This window comes from Antedon mediterranea, chromosome 4 (assembly GCF_964355755.1).
Source record: "Antedon mediterranea chromosome 4, ecAntMedi1.1, whole genome shotgun sequence".
NCBI lineage: Eukaryota > Metazoa > Echinodermata > Crinoidea > Comatulida > Antedonidae > Antedon > Antedon mediterranea.
Genome location: NC_092673.1, coordinates 27,776,928 through 27,801,110, shown reverse-complemented (window position 1 = coordinate 27,801,110; position 24,183 = coordinate 27,776,928). Strand labels below are relative to the sequence as shown.

At 33.2% G+C, this 24,183-nt stretch overlaps 3 protein-coding genes and 1 long non-coding RNA gene across 4 annotated transcripts in view; all 4 read right to left on the bottom strand.

Moving 5' to 3' along the window:
- Positions 1-4,321, bottom strand: part of LOC140047750 (uncharacterized) — a 32,977-nt gene extending 28,656 nt beyond the window's left edge. Inside the window, exon 1 of the mRNA XM_072092785.1 lies at positions 4,184-4,321. Coding sequence (XP_071948886.1) covers positions 4,184-4,220 — 37 coding nt within the window. The 5' untranslated portion in view covers positions 4,221-4,321. The remainder of the gene's footprint in view (positions 1-4,183) is intronic.
- A 347-nt stretch (positions 4,322-4,668) lies between these two features.
- Positions 4,669-14,165, bottom strand: LOC140047118 (uncharacterized). The gene is made up of 15 exons (XM_072091949.1): positions 14,107-14,165; positions 13,831-13,928; positions 12,400-12,798; positions 11,907-12,106; positions 11,550-11,692; positions 11,088-11,251; positions 10,480-10,598; positions 9,801-9,959; positions 9,143-9,297; positions 8,807-8,957; positions 8,446-8,599; positions 6,117-6,232; positions 5,520-5,662; positions 5,296-5,397; positions 4,669-5,097 (listed from the first exon to the last, which is right to left on the bottom strand). Exons 2-15 carry the CDS (start codon positions 13,917-13,919, stop codon positions 4,885-4,887), a joined length of 2,307 nt encoding a protein of 768 aa, XP_071948050.1. The 5' UTR covers positions 13,920-13,928; positions 14,107-14,165; the 3' UTR covers positions 4,669-4,884.
- Positions 14,166-15,330: 1,165 nt separating this feature from the next.
- LOC140047119 (ubiquitin carboxyl-terminal hydrolase isozyme L5-like) lies at positions 15,331-21,966 on the bottom strand. The gene is made up of 11 exons (XM_072091951.1): positions 21,882-21,966; positions 20,094-20,157; positions 19,642-19,747; positions 19,382-19,507; positions 19,072-19,133; positions 18,464-18,591; positions 18,002-18,065; positions 17,584-17,698; positions 17,261-17,374; positions 16,529-16,627; positions 15,331-15,801 (listed from the first exon to the last, which is right to left on the bottom strand). Exons 1-11 carry the CDS (start codon positions 21,955-21,957, stop codon positions 15,745-15,747), a joined length of 1,011 nt encoding a protein of 336 aa, XP_071948052.1. The 5' UTR covers positions 21,958-21,966; the 3' UTR covers positions 15,331-15,744.
- Positions 21,967-22,308: 342 nt separating this feature from the next.
- LOC140046219 (uncharacterized) lies at positions 22,309-24,094 on the bottom strand. The gene is made up of 5 exons (XR_011844748.1): positions 23,967-24,094; positions 23,561-23,690; positions 23,365-23,452; positions 22,953-23,065; positions 22,309-22,781 (listed from the first exon to the last, which is right to left on the bottom strand). It is a non-coding gene; the product is annotated as an uncharacterized lncRNA (long non-coding RNA).
- Between the last annotated feature and the right edge of the window lie 89 nt (positions 24,095-24,183).

Sequence of the window (24,183 nt, the reverse complement as noted above, 5' to 3'; positions counted from 1 at the left end):
ACTCTTTTATTCATTAGGCAAATATGCTACACTAATTTTCATAAAGTATGTTATTGTTAATTTGTAACACTTTCAACCTGAATAAACTGAAGATTAAGGCCCCAATTATTGAAAAACAATGGTATAGCCTAGGGTTATCGGCAGCTGCTGGTGGTGGTACTGTGCATGATACGGTACACAAGGCATTGTGGCCTACTGTATGTGGTTCTTTATGAAGTTCACTCATACAGTAAAGTGTGGTTAGGCATACACCTTAATTAGTGGTTCATTAAATATTGCTTAATTTCATCAAACTATGCAAATGTAATCCAATTTTGTAAGCTACTGATTAAAATTGATGGATTAATTTTTACTAGAAATTGAGATTGATTTTTACAATCTACATAAATTATGAAACAAAATTTTACAAAATTAATTTCATGGATCTTTTCAAAATGATTTTGATTTAAAATACTACTACAACAGAATAGTACTTTAACTAAATATCAGAAATTATTAATTATAATATTAGTTACAGATATAAGAAAAAAGAAACAAAAATTACTATCATTAAAAATAAATAAAAATTGTATATGAATCTATTCTAAATTATAAATACAATTGAATATTAATAAAATATCTCTATAAAATTAAAACTAAATAAATAAAAATGTATTTGTACCGCTTGTTTTGGGCACGCTCCGCCATAAGGAGCTACTGTACCTGTATGTCCCCATAAACCAATGTTATCATTCTATACTACAGTACATAATAAAATCTGTATCTACTGTAAACCTCTGTCCACACTATCAAACTGTATGTGACAAAAAAATGTGATATGCCCATATATGGACATGATGATGTCATATCACTACCATATTTAAGCATATCACTACCATAATATTTGGGCAAATCACACACTTTTTTTTGTCAAACTAGTTTGAATTTGATAGACAGAGCTTGATTCTCTGAAAAACACTGAGGTGTCAGAGGCTGACATTATGATCCTATTGACTACACATTCTACAATAAATAACTTGATTCAACAATAAATAACTCTTATTTTTGAAATGAAATAAAATGTTCCTACTATTGATGAACGTGCTTTATCCACAATGACGACATGATGTAGTTGTCATGACAACAGCATAGGTAATAAGTCAGGTGATTGTGTTGTTGAACAAAAAATCCTTCCTCCTCCAGACACGAAATCGATGAATAAATAAAATTATGGCAGCTTGTGTACGGCATTTTTGTTTTTATTAATTTGTAAGTTACATTTTGATTAAATCATAATGAAAAAATTACATTTTGATTAAATGAAATTATAATGAAAAATTAAATCAGACTTTGAAAACGTTATTTTGTAGTTTTAATCAAGATAATCCCTTCCGTAAAAAAAAAATAACAACAAAATATGTTTTCTCATATAAAATAAATTTAACCAAAACCCATTAGCTTGAAGCAAATTTGTCGTGCATAAAATTATTACGGTTTTTTAAAAGTATTTTTTAAGTCCAATTTGTTGTCAAAGTGATTAACTATTATGCGACACTAAAATGGCATATTCCACACACAAAAAAATGTTCATGGTGGCAATACATCTTTAATTTGTAAATTAAATTATAATGAATAATGATAGTAGTATTTCATTTTTTAGAATTTTGTAAAAATGTAATCAGATGTTTTTTCTGTACACACGCATAATGGATGGCTGAATGTTAGTGATTAGTAATTTTAAAAAACAAACATAAAATAGCACATAAAATTGGATAACAAGACAAATAGATAATTATGTAAAGCTATATGACTCAGTTGTGAAACTATTAGTATAAAAAAAAAATCATGAAATAAAATGTTTACAAAAATGAAAATATCAGAATATGAATGATTAAAAATAAAGACCATATTAAAAATAACAATTTGTGTAGAGCCTACTGTATTACACTACTTTATACTAAATATTTTGATCTACATCTTCTATCTCTTCCTAACGGTAGCTATGTAGGTTTAACTATGATATTGTGTAGTAGAGAAATAAACATCAAAATGATTGTTAAATTTGTTAATCATTCATTGGTATTTTGCTTTGTAAATTATGAACAATCCTTTTAAGAGCATAGAAAAGAATTTAATCTTTAGTTAATAAGAATCAAAATGAAAGTTGTAGAGTGAATTGAAGCCATGTTTAGCAGTCAACATAATAGCCATGCAGAAATAGTGCATACTGAAGTGTGACTCAACCCATTGTTAAGATAACAATGGCTCTAATCAATAAACAGCCTATTCATATAGCATGACAGTACACACAGAATCCGTACTATCGGCGTACTATTATATTATTAATAAACATTAGCTAGTGTATTCATCATTGCCAATGACATAATATAAATACAATGTACTGGTAGAATTATGGCGGATATTTTTCTAAAATTTTTCCTCTACTGGTAGAATTAAGAAAAATAAACAATGAAAGGCAATGAAAGTTATTTATAAATTTGGATTTATGAGGAAATTAAATTGTACGAAATAAATTTGCTATGATAGACAAATTAAAAATAATTACTCATTAATTAATTGACTTAAAGCATGGAATAACGTAGTTAATAATTATACTATTCAGAATAAAAAGTGACATTTTGATTACAAAACAGATTAAAGGTTTTAGTATTTAAAATTTGTTAACAAAACAAAAAAATAAGCAACGCAGCAAAGAGTAATTTTTTAAACAAAATTAAAAACTTCACAAAAACAAAATATATATAATATTTGCAATAAAAATAAAATACAATAAATAATGTCATCATTTTCTCATGAAAAACAATTGCCGTTGTGAGTTGCCATTTCCCTCTTATTAAAATATATTTAATTACCAAAAGCTCTGCTAACTTTTCTGGCTGTTTACTTTATCGTTTTGATTTAGCTTTTCGCTTTTTATTTTTGCCAGCCACTGATACCCACAGCATTGTCATTTTTTTCAGTAATTTGCCTTTGGATTAATATTTAATTACTAATATTTAATTACTAATAGAAAAGTTAGAGAAATAAATTTGTCATATTTTTTTGGAAATATTTTTTATATTGATTCACAAAATGTTTCATGCAAGGAGTTAATCCATTATAAATGAATTGCACAAATCCAAAAAAAATATATTGAAAATGGCAGATGTTTTAAATATTAAATTTGGTTAGTATTTAAATTAAACATGCATCAGGACTTCACATATTGTACAAACACTAGATTCAAAGATTTGATAATACAATAATGTTTATTTTAGTTCTATTCCAAAAACAATTATGTGTTATTTATAATTTTTCAATAACCTATTTTGCACTAATTAAAATAAATGTAGACCCAATATGGAGCTATAATATTTAAAGCAATATAGGAAGATATTAAACCAATGACTTCCCATTCAAACAATAGGCCTAATATCAAATAATTTTAATTCAGTCTTGTAATAGTGTATTAAATTCTAAAACCAGTCAAAATAAATGTCAGCATATTAGGTGAGTTTTTAAAGCAGTAATTAGAAATTAGCAAATGGAATTAATAAAATTAGATTAGTTTTATTATTAAGGCCTTAGTACCTTACCATTTGGTATATAGGCCTAGTAATAATAATAATAATAATAATAAATTTTTAATAATATTACTGATGTCTCACAGCGCTAAAAAGACCAACAAGAATTATTGAAAAAAGTGAGATTTTAGAAAGTAATGACTGTAATGTATAATTAAATATGTTCAATTTTTGCATTTATATGATGTTTACAATGTTTCCTTTTCATAATGTATGATTTAAAAATGCATTATCAATTATTGTATTATTTAAGTGTTAGATTATTAATATTGCAGACACAAAAATATGTAAATTGTAAAGATCATACAACGATGAATGAAATTAATTACACATTATCTGCACTTCTGTTCTCCGACTGGTGGTGGACTGCATTTTTATGTCATGTTGAGCAAACATTTTTTTTTTTGGAAAGAAAAAACGTACGTTGTACAATAAACATATCGTTTTCGACAAATAAATCCGGAAGGAAGCTAGGCCGCACCACCGGCTCGGTCGTCGCCCTACGGCCAGGCCGGAAACGACCGTAAACCCCTCCTTTCATCGCCACCGCCTCTTTCAATCTTTGGCCTTCGTCGAACCGCCACGATTAATGGAATTAAACAAGAAAATGAAATACTTACCTAAAAGAAATATTACTATAAAAGACCTAAAACTCATTCTGACAAAAGCACCTAAAAATATGGTAAGAAGTAAATTCGTCTAGTTATGATATCAACAAGTTATTGTGCCTACATATTTCTCATCATCCGCTTTACTTTTGATTCACATTCCAATGATGTGAAAATTCAACTGTTGCATTGCTTTGAGATAGAGGGCGCTAGACAGGATTATAGCTCAGTAGTAGTACGTGCAGCAGTACACTGTATTTGAAATTTCCAATTATTATGACTCTAGGTATATGTGATTATTGTGAAAACAATTTTAGTATAGTTACTGTATAATTCTTTAAATATGTTCATATTTAGCATTTATATCTGGCAACGTGTTTCCAAACCTTAAACTTCGCACCAACTGGAAATTAAAAAATAATTAATAACGCAAGAGTCAAACTTGCAATCCTCAGTTCAACAAACAACACATATAACGAAAGACCATTTAAAAATGATACTGTATTTCTTTATTCAAAGTATTTCTTTTTATTCATATCATTATATGGGCATACTCTATCTAAAAATGTTTCTACTTATATAGCATATAGGATGATTTAAAATGTTTTTTTCTAAATTGTAATTCAATAAAGTATTAAGATGTATATTATGTCCTCAACATGAACATTAAGAAAACTATATTGAAGTATAGGGCAAAGGGTTAGACACTAATATCATTGAGTGATTTTAGGCAGCCATATCTCCATATATTTGCCGCCTCCAGTCTGTCTATACTGCGACAGATACAAGTAGTCTTTTGTTTCTAGGCCTAGTCTGTCGACTTCAAGAATGGCATTTTTGGCCATTTTCCTGAATCTCTTGCCTACGATAGACTTCTCAAGTGGATACGTGTACACAACACGGCCTTGGTCTTTCTTCAAGTACACCTGGAAAATATAATGTAAGTTATGATTGAAGAACAATTTATTTTCAAAGGTCAATAGGAAAACATTTTTAAAAATCTAATTTGTTATAACAGTCTTGAGTATTTATATGGCCATTATAGAAGTAATTTAACAAGTTTTTGATTTCCTAAATACAGTATAGAATATCTTACATGCATTACTTAAATAAGAATAACTTACATTTGTTTCTTTTGGGCTTGGAGGTGTGATGTCATCAGGAAGGTACAGACACATCTCATAATTCTTTTTGCAAGATATTTTGTCAAGATCAGCAACACTCATCTACAAAAAAAAAAAATAATTAACATTGACATATACTAGAATAATTATTTGCTATAGTCAATTCAATACTGGAAAATGCAACCGTTATTGCTGTTACTAAAGACACTGCATTCGTTCCTTACCTTCAGAATAGAGGGAGACGTCATAGAAATAACTGTGCCTTCTCTGTTGCCTGTACCGGCCATGTAGAGAGAGAGACGCTGATAGTTGTCATTGCTAGCCATGTCTATATTACATGCTTTTGAATAGCTACAAACCCACTTAGCTAAGATAAACAACAAACAAACAACTGTTTATAAAGAGGGCTTGTTCTGCTTCAATGATATCGTAAAGTCATTCTATATTATTATTATGTGCACTTGATTCTCTGTACTGTATCTCCACATATGGCATTATCTGTTCAGTATCATAGGAAACTTCTGTAATACAGTGTCACATATGTATCACATCTGATGCCTGTATCATAATGTATCACATGTGGTATATGCATTATATATTAAGGTTAGGGTTAGTTGAGGCTTATGGCCTATGATACAGACATCACATGATGTGATACATATGATTGTATGTGTATTACATAATTTGCTATGATACAGGGAAATTATAAACACAGTACCAAGAATGGGCTACAATGTGGTATAGTTGCAAATGTTAATTTGCTCTGATTCATTCAAGTATCAAATATCTCACTAAGCGTTTCAAACTCAATTGATACCTACAAGGTTCATAGGTGCGTTCTTCTACATTTCCATGCTTTGTCACAAGTTGGTAACTGGGACAGTCTATACCAGCAGTGCATGATGGGAGAGCTGTCTGCATTCTGTTTTGACCAGTACTGTAGATAAGAAAGGAGAGGGTATACATTAGTGTAACGGCTATGAGTGCTCACTGGTGGCTAAACCCAGGACCCCAGAGCTTGAAGGGCCCCACAGCATGAGCAGTCCAATGCAAATACCAAGCGTTGAAGGGCCCCTTAGGACAGCTAAACCAGGGGCCTTTGCCCATTATGTTACGCCACTGGGGGGTATAATCAATCAATCAATCAATTCAACTTTATTTCAGACAAACTGTCCATATGAAACATATAAATACAACTAGATTTAATTCGTCACTATGACGAATTATAGGTTATATGCCTTGATTTAAATAAAGATAATTGATTTTTAAAAGATATATTGATTGATTGATTTTCTCAGAATCTTTAATTATTTATAATATATGATAGGACCTTGCTAACGCGAACACCATAGCCGGTATCACAATCCGATCAAAGATCCATATGCGTATAATGTCATAAACCACATTTGTTGTTACATAATAAAATAAAGACATAAGTTAATTTTTATCTAGATTTCATTATAAATCATGTGTATAATCTATACACTAAGAAATAAATTTGAACAAACAATACGGATAATAAAAAAAAAAAATTCGTATTTCGTTTCCCAAGGTGAGACTCGATCTCGGTACCTTGAATGCCATAGACACGAGCACAGACCACCGAGCCGTACACAACTGACTAAAAGTTGTAGAAAAATTCCTCCGTGTATTTACTATGCAGTAACCAGTTTGATGCAAATAGATTATTACATACCGAAATGAATTATAATTTTTTACTATGATGACATCTTTAAAATGTATACAAATGATGGACTGTCAAACTACATACTTTTAACTTTAATATATGAATTTTTGAAGGAAGAAAGTTAATGTTAAGTTTGTTATTTTGGCCTAAGAGAATGTCATAATTTGTTTGATTGTCGAAATTATTTTTTTTTAATTTAATATGCAATTAATGATGACTTAATCAACTTTTGTTCTCTTTATTTGATAAGAAATCATACATATGATACATACACTTCAAGAAAATTAAATAAAAAATAGGTGTTCCCGAGCATTCTAACGATATATATTAATTTTAAAATTTAGCATATTTTCACCATTTTGTTAACTTACACGTGCGTAGCCTGTCACTTTTGACGTGCTCGTATAACGCTGTTTCGCATTGAAAAGTGAATAAAATATGATGATATTATTAAAGAAAGGTTATACAACAGTAATCGGACAAAAACAGTGCGCATTAACGTTTGACGCGCAGTGCACGTGCAAAAATCTGCGCACTCATGGCAATTTTTTAAACGCTTAAAATTGCCTGAAACGTATTCTAATTTCATCGAAAATAAATTCTGACAATTTTCAACATTCTAAGCGCGCGTACGCATGCGTTATATGCGCTACGCACGTAATTGTATTGCCATATGATGAAATATGACCTGAAATTTATGAGTACCAAATTTTGTTTAAAAGTGATTCATGCTTGTGAAGATATGATTACAAACGTGATTTCGTTAAATCGCGCGTAGACCGCGTAATGTTTGATTGCGCACCCTGAAAACATAACCACATCGATTCCTGGCCATAAGGAATATACTCTGAAAAATTGACTTAGATAGATGAAACTGATATCAAGATAATTCACGGACAAAATAGTGCTAAGGAAAGAATAAATAAAGAAATAAATAAAGATTCTGACAGAATCAAGAGGTTATATGCATATCATGCATATAACCTAATAAAAAATAATACAAAGCATTATGTGACAACCATCATGGAGAGAGGACTAATGATTATTTGTTGACATATAGTGCCTCTTAAAATACATGTGGATTATGTTTTGGGATTTATTGGATGTAGACTGTAGACATTATTATATTATTGATTACTATAGTTTACAAAACAACACATTATTATGGCTATACTGATATTAGTTAACACACTAGTATAGTTTGTTTATGGTGAAAAAGTCCCTTCAGGAAGAACTATCTATCTATCTATTCTATAGGGGACCCAATCTCATGAGGACCCAATCCCAAGACTTAATCCCATGGTGGCTAAACCTACAGGGGCCAATCTCGTAAGTACCAAAACTATAGTTCTTGGTTTCAATCCTTTCAGTGGCCAGGATTTGTCACTTTCATAACAACCACAAGCTCCAAAAGCTGTAATCTGTCTGCAAAAATGGACAAAAATAACACACTGTTTATTTACATAATTTGTGGTTGAATGTTGAGAACCACTGGTGGAATGGTGAAAGATGGTGGTTGATTCCTGCTGGTTGCCATTGCTGGAGGAGCTTCAGTTCTAACTTGACAACCAGAAGCTGCTTCTATCCAGACTTCAATGGTCCTATTCAAGCTGTATTCTAAATGAGAAGAACAATAGAATATGATTATACAGGCTTACTATGTATATTATGTAACACCTAAATCAATTCCTGTCATTTGATTGGATGGTTGTGGGTCACATGGTGGGCAATTGGGGGTCGTAGGCCTAGGGATCACTTGTGTGTGGCCCGTTGCTAAATTGCATTTTAAGATACCAAGAAAAAAACTCGTTTGGCAAGGCTTACCTGCTAGAATAAATGAATTTTCTTCATAGCATCTGGAACCGAGTATGGCACGCAATCTTTCATAATTAACAACACTTGTATTGGTCATGGATCCTTTGAATTGGTAAACATAAACATCCAAGGAATCAATAAATTCTCTGTTAACAGAGTTCTGGAAGTAAAACAATTGATGTATTTTTATCTTAAATATGGTAGTGATATGCTTAAATATAGTAGTAATATGACATCATCCATGTATGGGTACATCACACTTTTTTGTCAAACTAGTTTGATAGTGTAGACAGAGCTTAAAACCACAAGAAAAACCTCTAAATAAATTTATAAAATTGTTTTTACATTGAATGATTCTGGCAAATTTCCCTTCAAGTTGCTAGGAGCAATAAATGCCGTTTGGTAAACAGCATCACAGTTCTCAGGCAGTTCTTGAGGACGATCAATGGTGAACAACACAGGCCCAACTGGTTTAATGTTTTGCTGTTTGGAATTGAAGCCTGCAATACAAGAAATTAAACTACAAGAATAGCTTTACATAGAATGGTGCTATATGTTAGTTCTATTATATTACTAAACATGGGTGGATTCAGCTGGCCCGACACCCACCCCACTAAATTTTGCAAATTGTAATGCAAAAGATAGGACATCAAAATAAACTCACCCTTCATTTCACCCTTTTAATAATATCCTGGATTTATAAAGAGCCTCATGTTGTGAAACCTCAAGCACTGTACATGTTTATTTATTCTTTATTCTGCAGGCACTTTCAGTACTAGTGCACTAATTTTCAAAGTGGTAAAGTAATTGGAAATATCATATCATATCAAAAACATAATAAAGTAAAGACAAAGAGTAATCAAAATAATAAATAGAGAAAATAATAAATAGAAAAAATATACATTAAAAAATAGAAATAAATTTTAGAAAAATGGATTCAAACCCACGATCTCATGATCAGTAGTCCAATGCCAACACACTGCGTCACATGCCCTCTACTTACCTCTGAAATACCAGGAAACAGGGTCATAGGAATCTGACCTTGCAGTTTCAAAATCACAGCTGTAGGCTTTCTTGATAACTGTATTCAGGTTGCTATAACGACGTAGTTCAACACCCTCATCAAGTGTTTCCAATAATTGATACTTTGGACAGTTTAAACCTGAAAAGTAGTTTCAAAATATATAAATTTATATATTTTATATTAATAACTATCATGGGAGGAACCGAATGAATATGAATACATATCTAAATAAGAACCAGACCCGTGCGGGGACCGAATAGAATCAATCGAATTGTGTTGGAATTATAAACCAGTAATCCTAATTGTGATCAGATGATTAAAGCATGTTTCCCACTAAAACGCAACGCAACCTACGCAACGTAAGAAATTTTGTTTTCCCCAGTCTGCGTGAAATCAAACTTGCTTGTTGCGCATCAATGTTAGTTGCCATAGACACGGTTCACCTCGCGTATTTGGCTATGTACTATGGCTGTACTATGTTTTTCAGTGTTTTTGCGTCGTTGCGTGAAATCAAACTAATTTGATTTCCCGTAGCAATGTCTACAGCACTTTGCGTCGATACGTCACTGCGCTACGTTGCGTTCTAGTGGGAACCACTTTTAAGCCTTCAGTTTAAAGTGGTTGTTATGATAAAGCAGACTATGTAATTATAAAGCACCTTCACATTCTTCCACATGAGGATTTGCAATAGTAGGCTTCAAATCCAGACACGGGTTATCTCTAGCACCGTCAAAAGGGATCCAGATTTCGTTTGTTCGGTCAAAAAACTGTGTTGGTCTGAAAATTGAAACACAAAAAATGATTAAATGTAGTACCTTAATTTACATAGTGTTTTTTTTTGTTTCTTTCTTGTTCTTCAGATGTTAAATTGGTCTCATCTATGTAAATTTAAATTTGTATTATTATTAATTATTTATTATATATTTAAAGACTGGTCTCCCAGAGGGCCCTGTGGCTGTGATGTACACCAGGGTAACCCCCTACTCGTCTCCAAAGATGTACAAGGTTCTTAAAAGTGCACATGAGCTAGATGTGTACGCTGGACCTATCTGAGAAGACTTGTTCTTCCATCAGAACTATGGAGCTTTGAACTCTTGCCAATGTTATGGCTACGGTTCCACTGTCTCCCAGTGTGCTGATTATGGTAGGCACTGTACTGTGATTACCGTTGAATCCACAGAGGGCCTAATTAAGGCTTAATGATTAAAATTAGGATCATTATATATACTATATTTACTTAAATTTATCCTATCTTATCCTACTTACTTATTATAGCCAGCGGTAAGGTAAAAATTATCAACATATGATTTGTTTGAAGCATCTAACGCATTTTTCAACTTGTACAACTGGTACGCTACTTTGAAACTGTTCATATAGCCGCAAAATGTTGACACATAAAACGTTGTTGCTGGAAAACGTTCCATGAATACCTAAACAAAAATGTTTTTGTTATGAAAGTTGATCCAATGATATGTTAAAGGTTACTGGGCTATTTTGAAATTTGTGGCTAATTTTAAATTATGGGCAAGTCAGCCATTTTTGGCAAGTCTGACATTTTTGGCAAGTCGGCCATTTTTGGAAAGTCTGACAGTTTGGACATGTCTGAAATGTTTGCATGCCTAAAATTTTGGGCAAGTCTGACATTTTTGAAGGTCTCTAATTTTGGGCAAGTCTGTCATTTTGGGAAATTGTAAGGGTTGTATAGTTGTGAGAGGTTGGGTGTCATACCTTTTCATTTGTAGGTGTTGGTGTATTATCCCAGAATTCTACTGGTAGGTAGAATGAGTATGTGTAGTTCTTGAAGAGTTTAAAAGGAGAACATGTGGCCTCAGTACGAGTTATTACAGGAATTGTCATCGGAATTTGAACACCTATAAATAACAGAAAATGTAAGTATCATAATAAGGTAACAATAAGGGACATTTGTAAAAGGGTAACTCCGGGTATAAAGTTTCTAATGTTTATTATCAAATGTACACCTTTGCAACAACATTGATCATAACCACACTCAATTCATCAATTCAAGAAACATTTATCATCAAGCAGATCAGAGCTGACTCAGACTCTCAATGACAATGGGGTTACCTTCACGATTTGCTCCAGTGATATACTGGTACAGCCTTCTAAAGGCCCTACTTCCTGCAGTCTGGCGGCTGAAGTCAATCACACTTGTAGACATCCAGACGCTTGCGTTGTACCTTCGAACCTCATAATCTTCAGTACTGCACATGACACTGTAGTCTGGTGATTCATATTTGTCGGTAGGCTTCGTCTTTTCCTCAGACCTATATAGACATAAGAATGTATAGTATATAAGTATAATCCCATGTTAGAGTATAATCCCATGTTAGAGTATAATCCCATGTTAGAGTATAATCCCATGTTAGAGTATAATCCCATGTTAGAGTATAATCCCATGTTAGAGTATAATCCCACCCCTTAAATTATGCTAAATTACTTGACAAGATTTTGGTATATTCACACTTGATAATATTTGTCCAATTTGTTGACAGGCTCCACGCGACAACACTTGGTCATATACAGTATAGTGATGGTATGTTTCGACTATATTACTGACCTGTCCCGAGATGGAGCAGCAACGACCTCGTCAAGGTCAAACATATCAAGGTCAAAGTTTGATGAACTTCTGGCAAAAGACCTTTCAGATTTGTCAATGGATTTCTCAAAACTCATTGGTTCATAGTTCTCTATATCAGCGCTCATATCACTAATCCACTCTACAAGTCCAAGTATCATTTCAGATAAGCCAGATCCTCCGGTTTCACGTCTGAATCGTGTTTCTAACGACTCCATCTTTTGACATTGAAGGATGCCTTGTCCGAGCTCATTCCATTTTTCTGCTTCATCTTCCAGCGTCATGTCAAATGGGAGCGGTGTTGTCCTCGGCATTGAGATGTCCTCTTCTTCAGTGATGTCCTCATCTTGCAAGATAACTTCAGCTCTGTCAATAACTTCACTATGAATAAAAATGTACTTGTTACTAAAACTCACTATCTTAATACATTCATTTAAGTCTGATGTTTCTTAATGATAATGTTGTCGTGTATATTCATTCTTTCAATCTTTTATTTCGGAAACTCCATAGAAAGTAAAAAATTACATATAAATGAAATAAAATAAAAAAGACTAATTACAACTACTCATCTCAGGATGACATTCCACCTGGAGAGCATCTTCGACTTAAGTAAGACGTTGCTTATAATCGTTGAAATTAAAATATTTTTGCTTGCATTAAGTCTACACATCAGGCCATATATTGATTTTCTTAATTCATAAAAAGAAGGAATTCTACATTCCGTAAATGAGGCTGGCACTGCACTGTCGAGGCCCTTGCAACAACATTCTTAAACCATTATTGAAGCATACCTGGAGAGATCGCAAGGTACCTTGATTATAGTTGCACCATAATGTAGCACAATACATATTTACACAATATGTTCTAAATAAAACACATTTTTTATTTCACATTGATAGAACACATACTAAATTTTCTGACCAAGGAGTTGGCTCGGATACACAAAGATCTGTATTGCCGCTTTATATCAAACTCATCACATAAATCCAAGGAGATAACATGACCAAGATATTCTAAGCTTTTGCCATTAATGGTAATAATAGGTTTCAATTGAATCCTCCGTGACTTAGGACAGATTATCATACAAGATGATTTCTTAGCATTGTAAACAATATCATTTTTGGCCGCAAAAAGCATTCAGAAATTTTTATTAAATGTTGCAAACCTGATGCAGAAGGTGATATAAGCACCATGTCATCTGCATACGATAGATTGTTAAATTTAATATTATTTAACTCACATATATATTAAACCGGGCGGTTTAGAATTAATGTTCTTTGCCTGTTGTTATATATAAATAGGGCTTTCAACAATCAACAGCATTTTCTTCAGCACAACTTAAAAATGTTTTCATCATAATAATGGACAATTAAAATATTATATTTGATCACAAAAAGTATAACTCTTTCTTACTCTAGGACTTTTGCAGCCTTTTTCTTAAATGTTGACCAGCTGATGGCCTGGGCCCCGATGAGAAGCGACAAGATAAGAATAAACCTCATCTTTTAAATCTGTAAAAATTAAAAATAATTGAAGCAAGGAAAACGAGTTTAAAAAAGAGAATTTCTATTTATCATTTAGTCTGACAGATGACGTCTGAGTGAGTGACTTCAGAATTGCTCATGACATTTAGCAACATAAAATTGCAATAAAAAGATTGTTTTACTAGGAAATAAAAGAATGACTTACCATGCAGCAGAATCTTAACAATCAGTCACACCAATAAAGCTGCTGGCACTGAGCTTCTAAGATATAACACCATATACTTATCGATAACTTTATCCAATCAGAAGACAGCTCCATCGATAAGGAAGTTCAAGCCAAAACAAACATCCTATAACAGTTTCTGTTATGTAATTTTTTTTGGTTTAAAATGATTTCTGGAATTTTCTAAAATTATTCCCAGAATGTTAAGGGTGGCTGGGAACAATCAACGGTACATACAGGTTTTCAAAGGGTTCCTGGCTGGGTGTTTTATTGAAATTAGGCAGGATGAAAGGCCTTAAAATTAGATTTTAGGCTAGTTTTATGAGTGGAATGGAAGGCTTTGAAAATGGATGTCCCCACTATGTACATTACATCCTTGTACTCCAAATAAAAGTGGCTACTTTTTAGGTTTTTTGACGAATACTGCATTTTACGATTGCCTTGTAAAAGTTCGCTACTATAGTGACTTTTGCTTGTTATTGAGTGTAAGTTGAGGCATAAGTGTAGAGAGAAGTTGGACAGAGGGAGGGTGAGTGGGAGAGGAAGGTCAAATGGTGTGTGTGAAGGAAGGTGAGCGGAAGAATGCATGGGGGTAGTATGAAGCAGGGTGCTTGGAGGGATAGGCAGGGTGGTGAGCCAGCCAGGCAAGGTGGTGAGAGGGTCAGGCAGGGTGGTGGACGGGACAGACAGGATGGTGGACGGGCTAGGCAGGATGGTGGAAGAGCCAGGCAGGGTGGTTGGAGGGCCAGGCAGGGTGGTGATAGGGCCAGGCAGGTCTAACCTTGAGCTGCATGGAGTACAGAGTAGGTAAAATGCAGTTGATGGTAGAGTGTAGTACAGAAGTGCAAGCGGGGAAAAGGTCAAGTTGATTATGTAACTTAACTTATGTAACCATAACATTTATGAACCTCCAAAATGGTATACTAATCGTGTTTTGCCCAATTTGAATACAATAGATGCACTTGACTAAAATTTGATCACTTCCTGTGACCTTGAAAATGGAGTCACATATCCAAGGTACAAAAGGTGATTATTCAGTGTTGTATCAGGATGCCATGCAAAATATATTATATATATGCAATCCAATGATAAGGATATTATTTTATTTGGAATTAAACTTGAAAAAAAAATATATGTGTGTATTAAAATAAACTGGTATTGGAATCACTCCTATGCTCTCTACTAAAAAGAAAATATTAAATGTAGATTTAAGATTTTAAATATTTATTCATAATACCATATCAACTAAAACAATTTGTTTTTTAGTACCACAGCAAGAATTTGGAAAGAAAGCAGACAAACTTTCATATCAGCAGTTGAAAGATGAAGCCAATGAAGTTATCTTAAGACATAACAATCTATCAAGAGACCTGGATGCTTGAGTAGCAATAAGTTTATCAAGTAGAAGATAGCTAGTGATAAGAAATAAAAAACATGACTTAAACTTCCGTAAAAGTATCATTAAGCCGATGAAACGGATGGTATAAACAAGGCCGATGAAACGTAGCATTCAAGTTAGGGCTCAAGACGAGCGCTTAAAACTCTGAAGTTAGATTTGATTTAGTTCTTTTACAGAAAATCAAAACGTTGAATATACAGTCAGTGAATGCTTTGATGCCTTCACTTGACACTCTCTTTTTTCTTAGCCTCTTCTTTCTGGGCTGCTTTTTCCTTGGCCTGAAAAATACCAATTTTAAATCATGTTATTCAGAAAAATACATTCATTTGCAAAAAAAAGAATTTATAGTGATATAATTCATTAGACATATTCAAACATGTCTTTCATTATGCTATATTTAAAGCTCTGTCTACACTATCAAACTAGTTTGACAAAAAAGTGTGATGTGCCCAAATATGGTAGTGATATGCCCAAATACAGTAGTGATATGACATCATCGTTTCTATATGACCACATCACATTTTTTGTCACATAAAATTTGATAGTCTAGACAGAGCTTTATGGTGTCCCATGGACGTAAACACCAGTACAGTTGGTCTGGTTACAAGCGGACTACTTTTTTTATAGATTAATCTTCACATCAATGAATAATAGTATATTAAAAATGTGTCTAAAGTTTAGGGACAATTGGTCCGTACCACAACTGCCCCTCACTGTCCACTCCAAGATTTCCTCTAGCAACTGCACCACTTTAAAGGCGAATTTACAGACGAGCGGTAAGGGTAATAAAAATATAGAATCTGTGTTATCCCTTATGACCATTTACACACAACGCAGAGGGCGATGGGTGGTTTCCGCTCAGGATAGATACAGATTCTACGTGAGAGAAGCTATTCGATTTTCCGCTTGCCATTACCGCTCGTCTGTGTAAATGGCCTTAAGTAGGGTTGCTAAGGCTCTGTGTTTAGCATTTTGAGAGTTGACTTAAGTTCTTTTAATGCTCACCTTCTGAACAAGTGGTACAAGTTTATCCTTATCTGCTAACACTTGTAATAGTTCCATGATCAGTGGTAAGTAATTATGTTTTCTTCTAATGTTTTCAACCTGAAAAAGTAATACAATAATTACTCCCTAATGTTAATATAACATAGATATAATTACAAATAACAACATTTTTATCATTTCAACCTGTGAATGTCAACATTACTTCCTAATGTTTTTTTTTTTTTATTTCATACATATCCTACAGCAAGTAACTCTTATGGGATGAATAAACTATACACTAATATATAAACTAAGTCTCACTTCTCACTGGCTTCTGGAGTGGAGTAGAAACAGTCATGAATAACCCTGGCTTTTTCTACTTCACTCTCTAAGCCTCATGGGGAAAAATTCCTGAATGATCGGAATCAAAACGGTACTGGGTTTGGTCTACTAGCGTTCCTGCTTCCAAAAGTCATCCATTCATAGAAGCACTGATGAAGAAAGTCTATCCGTGGTGACTAATAGAGTGTGGTCCCGGGACATGACTACACTTCAGCTTCAGTTGATAGAAGTTTGAACATTTTTATTAGAAATAGATTATACGATGTTTAACAATAGTTTGATTTATTGTTTTTGTGTTGTGTGTTGAATAGTTATATTATTTTATTCCAAATCACAAATTTGTTTGAATTACCACTTTGAGCTACTGAATTCCAAAAAGTCCAGTTAAAGTTATTTTTAGACCACACTCACTTGATATTGTTGCATTTTTTTATTTTCTTGTTCAATTTTTTCTTGTAGCCGAGCCATCTCTGCTTCCATGTTACATACTAATGACTCGGTGTTGTCCGTTTCCATGTCTTCTGGCTTAAAAAGAAGATCAGACATTTTAAAATCTAAAGCTCTGTCTACACTATCAGTGGAAGATGTGATATGCCCAAATATGGTAGTGATATGACATCATCGTCACATTAAGTGTGATAGTGTAGACAGAGCCTTATACACCGCTACACACATTGCTAAATGTTGACCTTTGAACTCCTATCTTGTTTACAACCTACCAAGTCTATTCTTACCTCATTCTGTTTTTCAATCAATTTCTCTGCTAGTTGGCTTAGTTTTTGCTCATACACCATCTTAAGATCCGACACTATGGCCATCAAGTTGAAATGTATTTCTTCAGCATTATACCTAAATGAACATAATTTAATATTAAAATCATATATTTTGTAATGTTCAATGTTATAAGAAATTAATATACAGTCAACTCTCCTAATACCGGACACACTTGGGCTAGCCTAACACAGTACGTCTGGCATTCCGAATATGTTTTTATTTGTGAAAATTAATTTGGGACTTTTTGTGCTATACCTTAAGAAATGTCTGGTTTGGGAAAGATTTTTAAAGAATCCGGTATTGGCAGAGTTGACTGTATTGATTATTAAAAATGAGTATTTATATGATCTACCCCTATTACAACAATCAAAATCTTACTTGCTAATTCTTTCTTCAATTGCTGGCGTCGCTGTTTTCAACCAATCATCTTGGTCGCATTTTCCTTAAATATATACAAAATAATGTCATTTAATAAATCCATTATGGCAATCTAGCATATAGAATATATAATATGTATATGTTGTAAGAACACAACCTAAGTTCATTGACATCAGACAAAGGGAATCCAACAACAGGATGCTGATCTCGTGAGATCAAAGGGTTTATCTGTGGCTGCAAACATGATCAGTTCCACACCCCTTAACATAGACACTGTGCACCACGGAAAATGTGTAACTAGTACAGTGCTGTTGGTATTTGTCGCAGCCAGACATAAGATCAAAGGACTGTTACAAGTTTCTATGTTGGCAAGGCGAGCTCAGAGTCCTTTTGTTGATTGCAGTGATCAGACTGGTGAGATGCTGACTACCATCAGTTTGTATAAAATAATGTTTGTCTTACCTAAGTCTATTGGGCCATCTTTTAACCCATCCAGCTCATAGAGTCTACCATCAATCGGCATGAAACCCACAAAATGGAACGCATCAGAATCTTTAGACATACTCTTGTCAAACTCAAACATCTGTTGCCTAGGAAAATAACAAATAAATATTGGATTAAATGAAGCGGTGGAATTAAATGTTAAGAAGAGGTCAGGATATCAATAAGTGAAGGGGTGGAAGTAAAGGTCAAGAGGTCAGGATATCAATAGGTGAACCGGGTGGAAGTAAAGGTCAAGAAGAGGTCAGGATATCAACAGGTGAAGGGGTGGAAGTAAAGGTCAAGAAGACGTCAGGCTATCAATAGGTGACGGGGTGGAAGTAAAGGTCAAGAGGTCAGGATATCAATAGGTATTTTATATTTTGCAATAATTACTAAATGAAGATTATTTTTAGGCTTATTCAATTAAAATACTATAAAACCTTGAAAATAAGGGCTCCTTTTTATTTAGGACTCTTGGGTGGGCTCCTTTTCGAGATGGGCTTTTAATTGAGAATACTTTTGCAAACGTATTGTTTTACGGTAGATAAGATGTGTTTTTTTTGTATATGTAGAATTAAATACTGTACCTTGAAAAGCTGTTGTGCACTTGTTTAATAGTGTCTGAGTTACTTATACTCAAACCTTTCATCTGAAAGAGAGAATAAAAATTATTAAAATCCGGACAGTTCTAGAGTTCAGAATGATCCATTTAAAGTATAAATACAGTATGTGTATAAAATATAAAATGAAATAATTGTTGATGACCTATGACATGGTATGCCAAGTTATGTAATGAAACATAGATAATGTGGTCAGCATTTCCAAGTATGATATAGTTCTCAAACCCATTCAAGTTTATACATCTAGAAAGGTCAAAATATGTTCTTATTAACTTACAGTGGGGTCAAACGACTGTGAGAATTGCTTGAAGTCTGTCAGTGTAGTGCCTAGGTTGAAATCTTTGTGTTTACAGTTGAGTAGGATGCTTAAGATGGCTTGAGTCGCACACGCATTGTTAATAACCTAAACAAAACGTGCATATAAAATAGTGTGGAGCCTTAGTGGAAGCTTGGTGGTTAAATGAGACTTAGATTTAATAAACACGGTAAATTAGAGTTTACAAAGCAAAAATTAATTTGTTATTCTGTTTTGTTTACCTGTTTAGCAAAAAAGATTGTGTTGAGTCGGTCATCTCTTACAATGCTCCCTGCTCCTTCAATGCCTGGCTTCCACTTAAAAAGAAAAATTAATCCATGTACTGGTCTGTTAAGAAGAGAAATAAAATTAAAGTAAGACAAAACCTAGTAATTAATTGGTCTGGTAATTAATGTTGTCTTCAAAGTACTTACCTTAAGTGATGATGCTTAAGTTAAACAAGGAGGCAAAGAGTATTACTCGTATACTATAGGCTGCCTCTTCTCATAGTTTTTATGTGCGAGTTATTATGTTCATTTACAAGTGTTGAGTGTTGAGTTTGAAACAATGTGGTAAGGTAATTAATTTATGATAGGTACAGTATATCAAAGAAAGAAGCTAAAGCTATTAAATGTAAGTGATTACAATGATTGTATCAATTATGAATGTAGCATTTAAAATACAATGTATTCACTTTAAATCTGCAAAACTTGTTTCATCTAAACTCCATATTTCTTCTACTTGAACACCAGTGGTTCCTGTAAAAAGTAATTAAATAACAATTGTATAATTTTAATGAATGTTAATGAAATATTGTATTAAAATGATATTCATTTAGATATAATAATAGTATTAGCGTTCAAATCAAACTAAGTATAATAATTAATTTATAACTAACCAAGAGCATTTATTAGTTGAATTAAATGGGTTTTAAAAACCTATTATTTGTAACCATACATGTATAGACTACATACAGTGCAGTACCTTATCACATTGTTTCACAAGCCCAACACTTGGTAAGCATAACCTAAGGTAAGTACCCTAGCCTAGTTTAATTGAACCAAAAAAGTCAAATAATATTAAAAAGAAGAGCCTGCCCTTCTATTCTATCACTAGGCCTATGAGTATGAATGATGTATTCTATGATGAGAGGCAGTGCATGGAAAGTAGTACGACAGATAATATTTGGCATAGGATATCACAGTCAGTCTAATTACCGAAAACAACCGAAAATAACCGAAAACAACCATAAACAACCGAAAACAACCACAAACAACCGAAAACAACCATAAACAACCGAAAACAAACCGAAAACAAAATAAAATAATATAAATACCGAAAACAAATTTGTATAATATTTTTTAAATGTCGCCCTCTATTGATGGGTGTTTCTAAATCTAAGACCATAACCGAGACAAAACCGCGCGCGCAAAAGCCAAGGAAGACCCTACGATGGTAGTGTGCACAAAATACAACTAAAAATCGTGCAATCAATCAATGATAACATCGCATTTACTTACAGAATCTATAAAAATATTTTAATTTTAGTCTTTCGATTTTTGATCCAGAAACCAGCGCATTACTCCTTACAATAATTGTGATATGTTAATCCATAGTAGAGAAAGTAAATTGACTATGGTTAATCATGATCGATTTAATTATAGATTTTCAAAGATAATTATACAAAGATACTAGGGACTATAAAGTATACTTAAAACAAGCTCACTATAAAGGATTCACAATAAAATCTATTCAGTAAAATTACCGTAGTCGAGTAAATAAAATTTATCCTTAATCGCTTCAGTATTCACTTAATAAGTGACGAAAACCGGGGACGAAAACGCAAAGTTAAGGTAAAATCATGCTTTGTTTTTGAAAAGACTAAAAACGAAAGGTGTTTATAGATTTTGTAAGTAAATGTAATCTACAGTGTATTTCATTGAATTTGTACGATTTTGAGTTGTATTTTGTGCACATTTCTTAGGGTCTTCCATGACTTTTGCGCCTCTGTATGGTCTTAGCTTTAGAAACACCCATCAATAGAGGGCGACATTAAAAAAAATATTATACAAAATTTGTTTTCGGTATTTAGATTTTTTACATTTTTTTTTCGGTTTGTTTTCGGTTGTTTTCGGTAATTAGACTGACCCGGATATCATTATTCATAGCCTTAGGCCTAATACATTTGACATACAGAATAGAATAGTGTCAAAATAAAGGAATATGGCACAATACCTGCCTAGCCCGACTATCATAAGCTAGGCCTAGCAGCAAGGAAGACCAACTGTGTATAAGTATGAGCTCGCGCGTGTGTTCCATCTACCATCCAGATGATGATGATGATGCATGCTTCTTCTGCTGCAGCATGCATGACCCTGCCTGGCCTAGCATATATACTATTTATCTTGGTCAGTGCTTAAGCTAAGAAACTGTTTGCATAGATACTAACATTAATACAAGACAAAAATATATGTGCACTTACCAAATCCTTTGATTAATTCAGTAAATACACCAGGATCACTTTCAATCAGACACCAATCTCCCGCTGCTGCCGACATTTTGAATGTTTTTGTAGAGTGCGCCACCTATAATCATATCGCAAATCCATCACTACACCATCATCCATCATCATCATCAAAACGTCACAATTTTATTCATACTGTAATTTATGTATTAATACTACCAAAAGTTTAAACTTAGAATACAATCTTAAAAAGTAAATCAACTTAAAAATGTACCAAATTTTTAAATTTTATTCAATAAGATTTACATTAGTCATGAAATATTATGATACTAGGCCTAGATGACGATTGCTGGCCGGATCATGAAGATTGGGCCCACAACATGAGCAATTAGGCCTATAATTATAATTATTATATTATACTCTAGGCCTAAATGTGTTTACCGAAAAATATTTATTAGAACAACTTTAATGTCCATTTCCGCTGGAATCGCTCATTGGTACTGAACGGAAACTCCGAATTTTTCCTCGAATACCTTTCTTATCTTGACGATAATCTTGGCATCATCTAAAGCTCTGTGTAGCTGGCCGTCCATTTCAATTCCGAAAATTAAATAAAACCTCTACGTTACTTTAGCAAACATTTCATTTAGTAATAGTTTGGTGTCTATTATCAGCGGATAGAAAAACTCTATACCTAATCTTTTGAAGCGATGATATCATGCATCTACAAGAAGACATTATCACATACCTAGCCTCTTTGTCATTGCACTTATGGTAAAAGAGCTGCGGTCAGATTTGCGCGTGCGCACAGCATACATAAAGTGTTTTTTTATGTTGCTAAAACTTTTAGCCCATCCCGGATATTCGATTTCAGAGAGTTTGCATTGATGTTGTAACCACTGGTTACAATCAAAGAGTCTGGAGAGAAAAAAGGGTAAGAAAAATTATAATAATTTTACGATACAATAATAAATCAATTGATATAAATTATTAATAACTTACTTTTAATTATTTCATGAAATTTAACGAATATTTAAATTCAAACATAATATTTAAGACATGCATCTGAATCTAGAGTTAGATCATTACCCGTCTGTGACTAGAATGAAGTTTTTGTCTTCGAGGAGCAATCCGCTACTTCTCATCCACGCCAACATCTGACTATAAACCTCTGGAAATGTATCCGCATTATCAACGTCATCCTGAAAAAAGATGACCAATGTACAAATCAATCAATAAAGTTAACATTTATTTCTTTCAAATAACTTAGCAATAAATTAAAAAGCATATCTTTCAATTTACAAATAATTTATGAAATTAAAACAGACTGGAAAAGAAAGAAGTGTCTAAACAAATGGTAATAAATTTGGAAACGTATAATGCAGTGGTATCAAAACTATATACATTGTCGTGATTTCAAACGACAAACATAATGAATATATCGAAAAATGCTAGCATTGTTTAGTTTATATACACAGCGATATACAATGCCTTGGCTTACCTGTGTAATAAATCGTCAAAAGATCCAGACAAAACGGCGACAATTGCGGATTTACAACTGGCTTAACGAACTCCGGAAATTCACTTATCTGAAGAAAAAATCATTCTAAGAATGGTAAGTGGGAGGGGGCCGTCCGTCATAATGGAAAGAACCTGTGCTTTATGCTTGTTTTACTTTAAAATGTTTGAAGTCTTACTTGATTCAGTCTTGAATCCAGTAAGACTGCCCCGATCTCAATATAAATCTCCGGGTCCCATGTCTGGTGGCTGCGGGGGTTGATTACACGTCGCCTCCAGATCAATAACTAGAAACTTGTAGCGAACCATCTAAACAAAAAGACATTGTAGATTTCATTAGGCCTAAAGCTTGGTTTCCTACTAGCAACGCAAGGACGTAACGCAACATAGGTGATTTGACCATTGATTATTCGAACAGTGGCTTGTCATTAGTAAATTCGCTTGCGTTGCGCGTACGTCATTTTGTGAGTCTCTAGTGAGAACCACGCTTCTGAGAAAACATAATACAATCTGCTCAGATCATCTTTCATTTAGAAGATGAGTTAGATTGAAAATTTTCCCAATACAATTGTTTACATAACCTACCTTCTTATTCTATAATAATGTAATAAACTTCTGTTCAGATAAACTTGATTGATGAGTATTTATCAACAGTGTAAAATATCCAATCGATAGTCAATTTATATACCGTACTCTATATTATTTCCTCATCAATGCTAATAATTTGGGAATTTCCATAGGCTTATATGGGTTGACAATGACAATGACAATGATTTATTTATTTCTTTATCGACCCTTCAGG